This window comes from Anarrhichthys ocellatus, unplaced genomic scaffold, assembly GCF_004355925.1.
Source record: "Anarrhichthys ocellatus isolate YVR2014 unplaced genomic scaffold, GSC_Weel_1.0 scaffold2, whole genome shotgun sequence".
In the NCBI taxonomy this organism is placed as follows: Eukaryota; Metazoa; Chordata; class Actinopteri; order Perciformes; family Anarhichadidae; genus Anarrhichthys; species Anarrhichthys ocellatus.
This window is the reverse complement of record NW_022280032.1, coordinates 4,053,365-4,069,467: the sequence shown is the minus strand read 5'-3', so window position 1 is coordinate 4,069,467 and position 16,103 is coordinate 4,053,365. Positions and strand designations below refer to the sequence as shown.

At 42.0% G+C, this 16,103-nt stretch overlaps 1 protein-coding gene across 1 annotated transcript in view; it reads left to right on the top strand.

Annotated features, from left to right (window-relative positions):
* The first annotated feature begins 211 nt into the window (after positions 1 to 211).
* cspg4 (chondroitin sulfate proteoglycan 4) overlaps positions 212 to 16,103 on the top strand; it is a 63,177-nt gene continuing 47,285 nt past the window's right edge. Inside the window, exon 1 of the mRNA XM_031863074.1 lies at positions 212 to 346. Within this exon, the coding sequence (XP_031718934.1) occupies positions 271 to 346 (76 nt within the window). The 5' untranslated portion in view covers positions 212 to 270. The remainder of the gene's footprint in view (positions 347 to 16,103) is intronic.

The window sequence follows — 16,103 nt, the reverse complement described above, 5'->3', positions numbered from 1 at the left end:
CTAACGGGTCTTGTGAATGTGTAAGTGCAGGGACAGGAGGGAGAGGCAGGATATGATTTTCCAGTCCTAGAAGATGTGAGTGTATAAGTGTGCTGGAGAGAGGGGTGGGTTGAAAGAGGGCGTCCCTCTCATGGTCCCTCCCCAGCCCTGCCCCTTCACATGGAGGAGTATCCTGTAGAAGGTCCCAAAACTGGAAACTCATTCAGTCCCTTCTGAATGGAGTGTCTTTAACGTGAGAGTGAAGGACTTAAAACTTTTCAGCACGAAAATATGAGAGCCACGCATTCGGTCCTGGTTGGTGCCTTCCTGGCCCTACTGCTCTGCCTTCCCAGTCCAGGTCATGGAGGTAAGTGCCACTGCAAATCACTCTGTTAGTGTCCTGTTACCCCCCTTCTCACTTTCTCCCCTCTGACAGAAATGCACGGGGGGAGATCAGACCGCTGTCCCTGTATGACGCTTCCCCAATGCATAAATCAAAGCATGACAAGCTGATGAGTTAATGCCTCAAACTTAAAGTACAAGAAACTTCAACCTTAACCTGCATCAATATTGCATTAAGCAAAAAGTTTGAGTAAACTCGAGTCTACATTTCTTTTCTTTACTTTTTTGTTGTCCACTCTCACGGTCCTCTTGCCATCTATTGCTCAACAATGAAACCTTCCTTTTCTTGGATGAAACTCAATACATGAGGGGAAAGATGTTCCAAGGGTCTGACCCTGGTCCAAGGTCTGAGACAACATCTGTCGATTTTCTTTTCTTTGACTTTGTCTGTGCCCGGCTGAGTGTGTGAGAGCATTTACCTTTAGAATGTTTGCATTGAAAGTGTGTTGCCAAAAGGCAGGAGGTAGTGAAGATGAAGCCCTCTGTGGATACAGTTGGAGGTGAGCTGGTTCCTCTGCCGGGAGCAATGAATGGCTCTTTCAGAGAAGTGCACAGTGGCAGGCAGAGCTGCTCCTTATCCACCCAGAGAGGTGAGATGAAAGTGTGGCAAGGGGGGGGGGGGGGCTAGTAAGGGAGTGAGAGAGGTAGTGTGCGCTTTGGGGAGGGGGTTGCATGGAGGCCAAGGCCCGTACAATGGCCCCATAGTGCATTAGTAAAGTCAGCTACAGATGTACTTTTCTCAGATATGATGCAGCAGTTCTTATTCATCCTGAGTACAGTTCGAGTGGGACTTACAGTGTTTGGGCGAGGCAAAACCAGTAAGAGTATGGGAAGTAGAAACAGTGTATCCAAACAACTTAACCAACTCACCTCGGTGAATAATTGTACATATGGCGAGTTGGCAGGATCAGCCTTGGACTTAGAGCAGCTGTTGAGCCCATTGTCTTCCGCCGGCTGTCAGATCTTCAAACTCTCACTGCAAATTCCACTCCAATTAAGTCCGGGCAAACCTCTCCATGAGTGTCTTATTGGCAGCTAAAGTGAAAAAGTGTCTCTTGATCATTTGAACGGGGGAGTACTGCTTTGTCTCAGTGGCACAGAATCAAAGCTCAGCTGGGGAACTGGATTCAAATCGTCTGCACTGTGATCTGTTCACTACAAGCACAAAACAAGTCTCCTACCCTCCTGTTTGCTCATTTATAGATAAACCCCACTGACTAGCGTGGTGGCGACACCTCCGCTAAGCACTTAGCTGTGCACTGAGCAATCCGACTGCTGTGTGAGTGTGGTCACATCGCAATTGCTGACGAATCACAGAAACCTTTTTGCATATTCCTGTGCAGTGTCTTAATGTAGATATAGACCCTTTTACAGCCTACGTCATCAAAAATATGGGTGCGCATGTCATGGCAATGAAGGTGGCATTTTTGCCCAGCTATCCAGACGAGTAAGCAAGCCAAACATTAAATTAAAACTGTTAACAGCATCAAAATGGTTGTTCAGTGTTCGGTGGTCAGAATTGATATTCCGACAGTAGACTCAAGTTCTCCAGAATTCTGACAGAATCATGATCGTTTCAGTGCAACCAGTGTTTCATTTTAACGAGTGATGGTTTTAACTGGTGACTCTCAGCTGATTGCTCGTAGTAACTTACATAAATGATTGGAGATAGATTACAAACACAGAAGAATATGTGTTTAAAATTGATGAAAGGCTTTTACGAGGACACCTACATGTTCTTCTAACATCGGCCATCAATACGAGAAACCACAGAAACGTTTGTCTGAAGCTATGTTTTGAATACAAGCGACAAAAGCAACAAAACGGCCATTTACGTTTGTTGGCAAGTTGCCGTTAAAGTGTTGCTCAAGTATCTAATTAACGTAGTTATGTCATTAAAAAGCACTCCCATCATGCGGCAACAAGTGTCGGGCGTTAGTTTGTAGCTTCCATTGAAAATGACTTGAAGACCGTTGCTGCGTCGCTTGTAGCATCACTCGTGGAACCGAAACACCGGGAGCGTCTATGGCAACAAAGATATTTAACGTGTTGACTACCTCTGGACTGAGGACATGAATAAAATAGATGTGTGTGTAGTACGCATTTAAACACTCACTGTTTATATCATGGTAGTTGATGTTGGTAATTGTAAGTATGTAGCGACATGTTTGTCAATTAAACACATGTATATATCTGGCCACTAAATATTGGGCCACTTGCTCATGTATACTACCAACTCACAAACAGCACACACATCTGGAAAGTCAGTTTGTTTAGGTTGCAATCGCAATCTTTGCGGGTCAATGCCCTTGCATAGATTGACATATTAAACTCCAAACTGTAAAAGGCTCTATACATACAGTAGTTAGCATTACAGTTAGAGCTGACATAGTGCAGTAGTGTAATTTTCCACATATCAAAAACCAAATGCTCTACTAATCAAAACGATGGCTGAATAAAACAGGAAAACTGTACAAGGGAACAATTTCTCCTCATCTAATAATCAGCTGGCACAATCTGCCTCAGTGTGAACAGTACTCATCCACTGACCCTGGAGAACTAATCGCTAATGTTGACCAGATGTACAGAGTCACTGATTAGATTTTTTGCCCCCTAGCACTCATCAAAATTCCTGCCACAAGCTGCTGGGGGACTCTTCCACCCACGACGTAGAAGGCTTACATTTCCTCCCTGCGTTTACATCTTCAGATGTCCCGGGCCACGCCCCACATGACGCCGGGGCATTCTTTGCGTCATTGGCACCTTTCAGAGGCACTGTACAGTAGTTCTTAATGTTAAAACGGTCTGCGTGCACCCACTCTTACTATAATTCTAGGAGCAGAGGAGGTTTGAGTCAAATCATGAACACAGCCTTCCCCTTCATAACATTTTCCATGAGTTTTTTTCAGCGATGATTCCTACCACTCTCCAACAGTCTTATGCCATCGTGTTTCTTCTGCCCACACAACAGCCTCGTGAACAATTCTGATGCAGTGTGATGCAGGAGCTCACCAAATCAATTCTATAATTCACTCTGCATGTAGAATATATGAAGAAAACGTGAGAAGGCTAAAATGTGAGGTGACGTGTTTGGTATGCTGGAATACCTGCATGTTTGACCCTTTGGTGATGCCATGCCCCTCACTTTAACATTGCACCTGTGTTTGACTACACCATCTTTCACCTACCCAAGCTTACAGCATACCTGCCTACAGTGAATATAGAATGTAAAAGAGACAGGTCTTTTTGGCATTGAAAGTAAACGACTAGTGTGGTTCTGTATTCAGTGGCCATGGGGGATCAAGAGATGCTCACTTTATCATGGCTCTATCTGAGATTGGACCTGTGAGATGTGCCTGTACAGAGTCTTTAAAACAGCCTGCAGCTCTGTATCTCTTCAGTGGCCGGTGACGCCATACTTTAACCGCCACTTTACCAACGTTTGGAAAAAATTGGCAGGGCAGTTATTTCCAGACCATGAATTGCTCTCTAGTGCTTACATGTTGTTTGGTTGGCGTGGTAATAGAGGGTTCTTTTGTTGATAGACTTACAAAGTTTGAAGATGTTTTATTTGTAAGAAAGTTGTGTGCTTATATGGAAGCCACATCCACCACCACTCCCCTCCATTGGTCAAACAGTGTGAAAAGCAATGACTTCTTTCCTACCCCATTACCAGCCTCTCCAAAAAGATTCCCGTTTGTTCCTTTGTTTTGTCTTGTGTTACTTTATGAAAACCCATTTATAACATATTGACGTTTTCTGAAATACAAATATGACCAGACAGCTGAAGAGACAGACAAACAGACGGAATGGAGAGAAAACAAAACTCCTGTCCAACTCTGTTGGCAGACGTACGGATGTGAAAATGCTTCTAGATAACACTGTAAGAGCATCGATTGAATCTTCACATACCTAATTGCAGATGCTTGTCTTAAATTGCTCAAATAACATATAATAAGACAACTAAATCTACTACAAACACTGTAATGTTTTATGCATATTTGTGAGTGCTTTTGGGACGTCTTGCTCCCGAATGTGTTTGCATTTTCAATTGCTAAGCTTAACGAGGGGATTTGCATCCCAAGACTGCACATGAGCCTGCTATCTTCCCTGGAGTATAATGTCACTATGGTAACAAGAAAAAATAAATTTGAAAATTTTCCTGGGCTTTGTGAAATGTCTGTGTACAAGGCCTCCATGTGTTCCTCAAGAGCTGGCAGGGAAAATGGTGTGACCACAAGTGTCTGCACAGAGGATTAATAAATCCAATATTTGCATTGGGAAATTGATGAGATTAGTGTTGTGCTGGTTGTGCTGGTCCCACAGACTCACTTTGTGACCCTCCTCTCACCTCTTAGTTTAAACACAACGCAATGTTAGGACAGAATAAAAATGGGGCGTTTGCAGTCAATCCAAACAAGAAAACCTGTGTTTATAAATGCAGAGCTGAATGTGCAGTCTCTTACCTGTTTTCTGTCTTGGGGAATCCCTCAAAATGTGACTGAATGTCCGAAAAAGAAGCGGCTTTCTGAAAAAATGTCTAATGAGAGAGTTTCACTTCCTCATTGTCAGAGTTTTGGTTCATTTTGTAAAAAGAAAAAAGTAAAATAAAAGACTAAAGTATGGTTTACATTTTGTATTACCTTGTCATTTGCAAGAGCCTTCATCAATTCAAGTTTTTTTGTCAACATTTTTGCTTCCATAACATTGCTGTCGTCGGAACGGCGTTATCAGCTGTAACCACCGTAGGAGTGCAGTGCAGAGCAGCGGCCATTAGCTAGCCAGTGGAGCACACAAACAGGGATTCACATGCACTCACATGCACACACAGCAGAACCGGCTACGTAAACAAAGCACAGAAAAGCTCGGATTACAACACACAGAGGGAGAGCGACTTTATTCTCTGCCAACACGTTCTCATCCAAACTCGTCACATACTGACACTGGGTCAGACCCCTTGGCGTCACTTTCTGACACTCTGGGTAGACCACAAGCTGCGATCTCCACTGCTGAGAAGTGAAACCGAAGCAGGTACCAGTGACATGTGAGTGCCATACCAAGTCGCTAGCTGCCAACTGTCACTTTGGAAAGTCCTGTGTTCGTTTGACCCATGAATGAGAACGGGCCGCCTCATCTTATCTTTACATAGAACATAGCTGTTTGCTGCTAAATGAATGTTCTGAATGTCGCATAGAGAACCTTTGAAAGAGAATCAACTCTGGTTGCCCTGCTGCAGAACAAGTGCATTCCTTCTAAAACTTCAGTGCAGTATTGGATCCTTCCTGTAGGCTGGAAGACATCCTGCTCATTTACACTCTCGTCCTTTTGGGTGCATGAAAATTTGACTTTTTCTGAGCATGGAAGACGATCAATATTGATACCATTTCTAATATGATGTAACCTCCCTCACTTCTGCCAGCCTGATGTTTTATCCTGGCACCTTCAAAGAGAAAGTTTCAGTGAGTCATAGTTTATTAACTATTTTTTGGGGTATTCTGGCCCGAGGCTAACATCATTGCGAGAATCCAAAGTTAGCTGTATGGGCAACCTGTTTCACCCCGCTCCTTCCCCTCAATAACTTCCTCTTGTAACTACAGGTAGGATTTTATATATGACCTGCAACAACAGGGTAGGCAGCATGTCTGCCCGGTGATTACAGTGTCGGCCCCATAATAGATATGAGACAGGTCTGACTCCTGTAACATCAATAACTCCTACCAAGACACTGAACCATTGCTGCTCTTTCACAGTGAGCTGCTGTGGTCAGATAAGCATTGCAGCTAAAAGCCAGTGATGGGAAATGCATAAGATTTGTCTAAGAAAAGCCAGAGTTGATGACAATTTCATCATTTATTTCACTAAATTGCGGAACTACAGGATAATTTCAGTTCATTACAACTTCTTATTTTTATAGTTCTTGCCATCACTTGTACTAGCTATGACTCACCAAAGTAACTGCTAATATCTTAAAACACAGTTGCATCCAAAGCAGGGCACAAAGAGTCAATAGTCCAACAATCAGACAGGGCCAATATTTTAGCCACATTATCAGATCACTTTATTTTGAGGTAAAACTGAAAGTGAACTAACCCAAAATGCACATGAGTATAAGTTGTAAGTGTGATGGATGTTTACAACTGTTTGGATGATAACTTTAATCCTTATCCAGCATTTCCGGTGCTTCTCAATATCTTTGGCTCTAAAACACACGATAACAACTGTTTCATCACGTAGATTAGAGGATTCAAATACTAGATGTAGAGAAGGGGGGGGGGTCAATAGGAGCCCACAAGCACATTTTTACCCCAAGGCCCCATAGTCGGTTAATGTGGCCCTGTCTAAGGTTTTTTTTAAAGCCAGTTTGATCATCTGACAGCTCATGTTTTCCCCTTCTTAAGCCTGCCAGATCTAAGCAGATGATTTGAAGAGTCTTATGGTATAATTACTGACAGGAATAATGACCAAAACTACTAAATTAAGTTGTTGTAGATCAGAACAACCCTTGTTGTCAAGATGTACTTCACAAGGCTGCAGATGTGCCTGATGCACAACCCTTCCAAAATAGGTAGCGAAAGATCTACCTTCCTTTCCAGATGTATCACTGCCATTGTTGTCATATTTAAGGCAGAGACCTCCGTCACTTCAAATGCACATATCATAACTCAGTTTATTCTCATTGTGAGGCAAGAACGGTAAAAGACATGTCCCTTGACTCCCTAGACTCTATAGTCCCCTGGCAGACGATCTTTCCCACATTGCTCTCTTTGAGGTTGCTGGCTGTCAACGGCAGGCTGCTCGGATTATATTTTAGGGCCATGATCTGCTTAGAGCGGACAGACAGCCCACACACAGACCTCATTTAGCCCTGGGTGTGTACACAAAAGAGTTTCTGTACACAAACACAGGCCCAGATTCTCTCCTTAGGTGGAAGGTCAAAAGCCATCTCATGGGGTGCTCCCATGTTGTTTTAACCCCTACCATGTCAATCAGATAAGTTGGTGGAAGGGGGTTTTGCTGCAATTTACTGATGAATGTTCTACACCCAGATTTCAGGCCTGTAAGTGGCAATTTAGGGTTTAAAATTGTGGTCGCCTTGTCGTCATGCAATTTTAAGGGAATTCTCTGAACTGCAGCAGCAGCAGACTGGGGCTGAAGCGAAGGAGGAAAATAGTGACAGTAACCCAAGTTTTCACATTGAAACACATTTTCATATATATATATTTTGTGTTGGCCCACTTAACAGGATAATAGTGATACGTTTAACAGCTGTATTTTTCTTCACCAGAGTGTGGAGATGTTACATAAAGATCTATGCTCATCATACTTCTAACTAAAATACCCAAATAACTTTGCAATCGCATACCATCTACAACATTAATATGATTAAGAGTCTACAGGCATACTAGCTGCTGTGTTTTAAGCTATACTTAAGCACAGCAGTGCTTTTTAGCTAAAGGTTAACTTTAATATGCTAACATGCTTGCAGTGGCAATAGGTTACTAACATGCATATGCTTAGCAGGTGTGATGTTTGTTATCTTTTCCACCTTAGTTTAGTGGGCTAGCATGCTAACATTATTATGAATTGGCACCACATACAAAGTACGGTTGGACACAGTGGACACAGCAAACGTGCTTGGGACAAAGTCCTATTAAATGTGTGTCCGTGGCCAAAAGCTTGACATACTCGAAATCTGGAAAGTAGATTAGATTTGGTTCATGATGTCTTTGAGGATATTGGGTCTTTGCAGCCGCAGGCAAAAAGATATGGATGAATGAGATTAATATCAATTACTGAACATAACAAACAGTAAACAGGGTAATAACAGTACTGCAAAAGATGAAAGAAACAAACAAACCAGATGCACCATCATGCACATTAGGACACCTGTAGGACAACAATAGGGCCACGACCTGAAGTGGAACATTTAAAATCAAAGTGTGTTATGACGCTAAGAAAGACGGTTTTATATTCTTCCCCCACTGCCGCAACTGAACTCTGAGTGTTTATTTTTGATAAGAGCTGTTGGGGAGTTTTGTGCCCAAAATGAAAACTCCACAGAAAATTATCATCACTGCAGAGCTGCCAACTTTTCAATAAGAAGGAATTATGCATGACCAGATGTCTTGATACGAGTGGCCTTTTTTCTTTTTATTTTTTGTGAACAGTCAGTTTTATCATGTTTGGTTGAATAGAAGGGAATCACTTCTATTCTGGCTGCCATTGTTTCTCTTATCCATTGGAAAATAAATTAAAAAGATGAAGGAATCCTTACCCCAAAGGGCTGCTATGGAATTACTCAGTTTACTCCTCAAAATCAACCCTCAGGATCTTCCCTTCCTGTCTATTGTGAATGTTATCAACTCATAATATCAACAGATTTTGTTATCGTACATCATCATATGATATACATTAATGCGTAAATCCCATTATAGGAACAATGCTTGCTTTGTTGAACACTCTGCATCGCATGTAACTCACATGGCCTGATCGGTGGAATCAGACCGATGTGGTCAATGCGGTAAGGGAAGGCTGCTCAGGCACTGGAAAAGCAGCATGAATCATGGGAAATGTTTCCAGTGTCGGGCTGACTCATCTGAGACGCGTTAGGACAAGCCCGAGCTTTCCACTCCAACATCTGGAGTTGGCTTGGTCAGTTTGTAGCGAGCCAAAGCTGGAGGCTTTAATTAAAGTGTCCCTCCGCTTCTCTTTTCCTAATATAGACAAAACAACTGCGGTGAAAGAATGCGAGTGCGCCACAATTAACCAAGTTCTGTTGAATGCTGAGTGTTAGATCTGAAGTAGCTCTTGAAACAGGCACTGAAGGAACGGTTTGTTATCAGATGTGTTGCTCACAGCAACTCTAAAACCTCTGGGAACTTCTTTTTTCAGGAGTTCTATAAATGGTAAGCAACACACACAGTAGTGTCTCAAATGCATCAAATAAAAAATGGAACTGAATGATTTTAAATTGTAAAACGTCTCTAATATTCATGCAATGTATATTACATTTCACATGTGTTGAGTTCCATTCTACATAGCACTATCCCTCAGAAAAGTCCAGCAGGGACAGGAGCTCTCACATGAATATGAGTCACTATTTTAAATATAGAGAAGTCCACTGAGAGTGCGAGGACTCCCCCCAGCCCTGAGGGTGCATGACTCATAAGCACAAGGCCGCCGTGGTTAATCATAAGACATCTGACTCCAAACTAATAATTTTTTGTGCGTCTAATTAGTTCTCGACTCTGAGAAGTTTATTAGCCTTTGCTCCAAGACCAGATGATTGAGATTTGTCCTCAAGGGGTTGCGATCTCCTGAGAGAAATTAAATATTTTTCACATAGTGTCAGAACTTTGTCCCAAACGCACTAACAAAGTTCACAGATTCTGGCACCTGAAACCTGATAGTTAACTTCATCAAGCATGTGACTTAATTGTCTTTATTCAGGCTGTTATCATAAACATTCATATACCGGCAAAAAGTAATGCACTGTAATTCGTAGCCTATACTGTATATCCCACAAAACTAATTTGTATTTATTCCATGTAGTCGTGAACAAAGAATTATAAAGAGCAACAGACGCTGCTTTGGGAGAATGTCAGGGTGGATTGGTGGGTAAAACCAGATTTCCATCCAGCAGACTGTTCGAGTCCTGTGTGTAACCAGAAGTTACAACGTTGATGTATTTGTCCCGTAATGTCGCTCCTTAGTTATTTTAGTTTTGTTGCCGAAGCCTAACAAAGATGTTTCCTCTGGAGACCGAAGTTTACTTTTTAAAAAACTTTATGCATGTAACAAGCAGAAATTGACTTGTGTTGCTGGACATTCGTGGGAAAACACAGGAAAAATGATTGATAACTTTTGGTAGGATATCATAGGAAGCATTGTATGAGGATAAGATGATTTTCAGCTACGTAAAAGTTATTTTGTTTTTATCCAAACAGCTAGTCTCCTGCTCTATCGTTCCCACAACATGGCAGCGGGAGGCTGCATTTACAGTAGCAGTGCCACTTTTCACAGCATGCTGACATGAAAGCAGATCAGTGCCAACTTCTGTCCGGTTGAAGATCTTCATCAGCACTGCCAAGGGACCATGAAGTGTTCGGAGTAATTTAATGCCAGACGGCCTCATTGCAGGCAGGGTTCAGACAGAATCAAGGGCGCTGTGGGGTAGCACCAGGCCTGGGATCGCCCAGATGACAGTCTGGAGTAGCTTGCACCAGATAAATATAGCTGGACGGGAGAACCAACAAAAGAGCATGTTGCTTCACATGGGATTGACGAAAGAGGAAAGGGGGAGGAAAGGGGATCCAGGGTGGGGCTGTGTGTGTGTGTGTGTGTGTGTGTGTGAGTGCGAGGGTGTGTATTCTATATGTGCTGTGGTTCACACAAGTCCTAGTGTTAGGGAGCCCGAACAAATGTCGTCACTCCGCTGGTTATGCAGGCTTAAAATAACTGGGGGAAATGATGTGTCACATGAAGTTTGGTTTGACTGTAGCATGAAGCGGAGGACAGCTGCACAGTGGAGCTGAAGCACACGTCACTGGTCTGCCCGGCCAGACAACCAAGCTCCTTGTGCAATCGTGTATTCAATCTTTCGCATACTTGTGGCAAAACAGATGCGAAAAAGTTCTGTGTAGTTTTATGGAATATTGTGAAGTGAGCAAAGACTCAGATTATGTGTTGTGGGCGTCAGTTATATGATAATTAAATTCTTCCTTCACATTAAAAATATAGGTTGTGAATATGTTCAGGCAAGTAGAATAGTTAATTATAATCATAAAGTTTAAAAAAGTTATATTGAGGTGTACGAGTTGACATTAAAGAATAATTAGACATTTTGGGAAATGGGCGTATTAGCTTTCTTGATCTAGATTGGCAGAGTGATAACCACTCATGTCTGTATGATAAATATGACGCTAAAGCTAATGTAACAGGCAGTTAGCTTGGCTTAGCACAAACACTGGGAACTGCCCGAAAGGAAACACAATTATCCGACCCGCACCTATTTCCCAAAACCACTGTTGTAGAGAAAAAGGGAGAAAATAGGCCTGTCTTGGCTTCAAACAATCGCTCTATGGATTGTTTATGTTGATGCGCTGTGAACACAGTGATTTGAAAATCCATTTTTATGCAATATATGATGTTATATCAATCAAACAATGAATGCTTTTTATCCTGAAGGAGACCAACACAGACTCAGCATAAAAAGACTGTATCAAAGTTTTAAAAGTGTCGCTCTCCGTTCCTTCCATCATTAAACATCCGTTCACCACTCTCAGCTTAACAACCCTGTTGCTTCAACATCAAACCTCTACCTGAATTAATCCTCATTAATTCTTCCCTGATGAAAAAAAGTAAAATTTGCATTTCCAGACAAAATTCATATTTCATGAAGTTTGTAGAGACCCCGCTCAAAAATGATTACATGCACAATTAAACAAACGGAGGGCGTACGCTATCGTGTATAAGAGAAAAATAAATATTGTGAGAAATGAGAACAAAAGATCCGGGATCTTTGAGCAACTGACAACAGCAGCTGAAGTCAACAAATGATCGGCCAAACCAAAAGAAATGCAGATGACAGGAGAGATGAGTGCACACCGAGAACAACCAGTATTTCTGTGGCCAACTATGCAATCTGATGTATTGTAGTGTGCCAGACTGGGTCATGGGAATAGACCCTAGGGAATGCAAAGTAGGGAAGCTGACCACGCGTGACCCCGGAGCATCCTGTCACTCCATAGCCATCAATGCATTCCCATGATTATCCTTCTCTCGTTTTCTGTGGTCCTCTGAAGTGGGTGGTGGGAGCTACACCTTGGAGACACAAAAATAAAACGTCCATTTCTTCTTTTAAAGCAAACCAGTGACACATGTGGCCTGTTCAGGTCCAGTCTAACAGAAATGTTGTCCGACCCTTGTTTAGTACAGTAGCCACCAGAGGCTGTGTAGCTCATTTGCAGTGTGAGAGAGCATTTTGCAACTTATAAGAATACCAATAACCTTTGGGTGGCAATTAGCATAGGTCCAGCCCAAGGGGTAAAAAATTGGACTCGCTTTTTTCTGGCTGCCTGATTCTCTAATGCACATTCATTTATTAGAAGAATTAGCATGCTCCTGGTGTTTCTTTGCCCTCTTTCCATTATTCACATACTCTTATAGATGTGTGGGAAGGAAAAACTGGTAAAGTAAAAACAAAATGCGTTATATATCCGGAAGGCCATTTAGTTAAAGTTTATTTAAGGGAAAGTCTGGTGCGTGGCATTCAGTCTAAATAAATTTAAAATGGTTCCGATCCCTCTGGTGTTGAACTAACAACACATTCTCACTCCCAACTTGTTAAATATCTCCGCTTGGTCAGTGGCCCTACGCTTCAAACTGTAACTCTGGGTACCCCTCTGGCACAAGCTTGGGACGTGTCTGGGACAGTGGGTCAGTTTCCCCTCATTACATGCAGTTTCTTGATAGAATAAACTTCTGTGTTCTCAGGAGCCAGCCAGTAAATCCAGAGGCTATAATCCTTTATTGAATTTATCGACTAATAAGCCTGAGCTCAGTCTCAAATGGGAGATGTAAGTTAAGAGGAGACACTTTTAATCAGGTTTATATTATGACTCACTTGAGACATTATGGATGGCAAAGTAATTTTAAGGGCGGTGGGTCTGAAGCTTTACACACACCAGCTTCTACTCTACTGTAGCGGACAGTGGAAGAGAGGTCAGCAGTTTGAAATAGAATCATCTGATCCCTGGAAAGTGTGGTCCAAACTTTAACATAAATTAGATTTCATTGTCATCTAAAATAGTTTTACAGCCTCAACAAACTTTCGCTCAACAAAATTTATGTTTTGCAAGCAGACATCAAACCAGATAGCACAACAGTGTGTTGAGGGGTGGGTGGGTTAGGGGTTAAATAAGGTTTTATACAATCAATCAGTAAGAGAAATATGAAAAGTTTAAATAATGATAAAAGCACCATTAGGTTTCCCTATCTCTGCACAAGTAAATACTTTACTTGGTGGAAGTGTTAACAGAAACTCTCACAGCAGCTGTTGTTGCAGATAAATTCTACTGTCATCCAACAGGCAGCACAAATATTTTCCTGGCAACCAAAAGTGGAATAAACTGGGTTCACTGCCTTGCCAAACTGTGGATTTCATTTCCAGGCGTAAGTAGAACATGGTTGTGAAAAGAAGAGAAGACTGCCATGTTATCTTAAAGGTTGTATGTGCTGTATTTCTGCTTCCCTGGTGCATTTACATGACAAGTTAAAAAAACACAGGGGTTGCAATTATCCTGGTAATTGAAAGTCAACATCTGAAGCCAGTAAAATGAATCAGCTTGATAACAATGATTTAAATTGCACACAATCAAGAATACGCCCGAATAACAGATCTTTGATTAGGTTTAATCATGGACGTCCTTATTAGGAGCTGCATAATCTAAACACAAACAGGCCCACTTCAGGCTTCCACTTCTGCTCACATTACAGTAGGAAACCTTCAGCCTCTATCTCATAACTGATTTTTTTTAACATACTTCTGCTGAGCAGCCAACTCCGCCTCGCCAAAAACTGTCTTCACAATGTGTTAGCGGGAACGCTCGCCTCCAAATAGCACTGCATTGAACCTATAGTGCTGTGCTGTGAGGTAAAATCCAGGGCTCATTCAAATAGAAAAATATGATTCGCTGGTCTCTGGAAATCTGAAAACAGTACATTACTGCCAGAGAATGTTCAGCCGTTGCCTGACATCTGTCATGGCGACTGCAGGCCAGCATTCCTGAGCCCGTTGTTGAGCTGACTGGATACAGTTTGGGAGCTGATGCAGGGAATTAGCTCTCCAGTACTCACAGTGGAAATTGAATGCAAACAGCTGCATAGAAGTGTCAGTGAAGTTAGTATTTGGTCTGGCTGAAGAGACACTTAGCTGCTGTTTCTGAAAAGACAAATATATTTCTTTTTTTTCCCTGGCCATACTGGAAGAGAAATTATGATCCCATTATAAGAGATGTGGCACGAAATCAACAGTCTTTGTTCTGGGCCAAGATATAATTAGGGGTTTCAGAATAAGCTAATATGAAGCTGTAAATGATTTAATTACTATAGAAACAAATTATTCGCACAGCAATTTCCTTACATTTTGGACAGCGAATAAAGGCACGAACAAATCACAAAAACGTACGTTCAAAGCGTACACGGTAGTGTAGCCAAGGGTTATGAGTTGCGCCAACACATACGAGGATTATAAAACAACATGGAGTCTCCGTAGTTCGAATCAAGATGACTGCATGATGTCCTTCCGATCTTGACAAAGGCAGCACATTTTTCGTTTATTTGTCTCAGAGGCTTTTGTCTGGTGCATAAATGCCTTAACTCTCGAATGTATGATGAATTCCAGAGCAAACCTCCTTGACCTCTTTTAAATGCAAGTTATAAACTATTGATGGTGGTCTCCATGTGAAGTCACCGCTCCTGAATTGCTTCACGGTGATGTCATTTGGAACTTACTGGCCCCGAAAACAGACTGTCTGTGTAGAAAATTAGGGTGGTTGGATAATATATCCTGTAACAGGCTGTTGTACTGGATTCATGAATGAGGCTTTAACTGAGAGCAGGTGTGTTGTGTTACAGATGTAATACTCTCCTTCCTGTGAGTCGAGCGCTACAAAAATATATTCAAAAAAGAAAAGGTCCCCATCGCTTTGTTGAGTGAAATGTAGATAAATAATGTTAAACCACCTAAACTGAGACGTACCAAAGTCTCACATGGGCACATGGATTTTAGTGAATCACTGTGAAAAGTTGGAGGACACATTGTGTGAGGAGGATGCTGTGGTGGACCTTTTATTGCCAAATGCAACAGGAGCAGCCCTGCACTGCCTGGCTCCACCCTGCCTCGCCCTTCTGCGTCAGCTCCACTCGTCTCCTCCTCACACGCCAAGAAAGTCAAAATATATGTGAAAGTATGAATGCAGTGACTTAATTCCATATATAGTCCGATTAATAACTATGACGTACATGATGAAATAAAAAACCAGACAACAAAGACAGCTTTGACAAAGTTTTTCAATCCAGCTACCTCCTTATTTTCCCTTTGCTTTTTCAGTACACTTTATTCCGACGTACTTCTATCTTATTTTGAGGCCTCATCCAATGATATTCCAGTAAACTAAGTCCCTGAACTGTCTGCATAATGAACATTTATCTTTTTTGGGGCGACTGTCACTCAGAAGGTAGAGCGGGTCGTCCCTCAATAACAAGATCGGCGTTTCGATCCCCCGGCTCCTCCAGTCCTTCACCACAAATTGCTCCCGAAGGCTGTGCCATCGGTGTGCGATTGTAATGCGAATGCTTAGATACTCCTGATGGGCAGGTGGCACCTTGCATGGTAGCCCCTGCCATCATTGTGTGAATGGGTGAATGATGTTTTGAGTGGTCAGAAGAATAGAAAGGCACTATACAAGTCCATTTACCATTTTCAAAACAAACTTCTGTCTTCATAGGAAACAACTTAGTTAGGTTAAGACAACAAAACAACATAGTTAGGTTAGATCGTGGTTTGGGAGAAATAAAGAAAATGGCCTGCCTGACTTTTTGCAGTCTTTATACTTCTGGTTACTTAAATTACATACATTTCGATTTCGTCGGATATCTACGAATTGTATTGCATTCAATTTATCTACGAAAGCTGTATGAGAACAGCCTGATCAAAACTC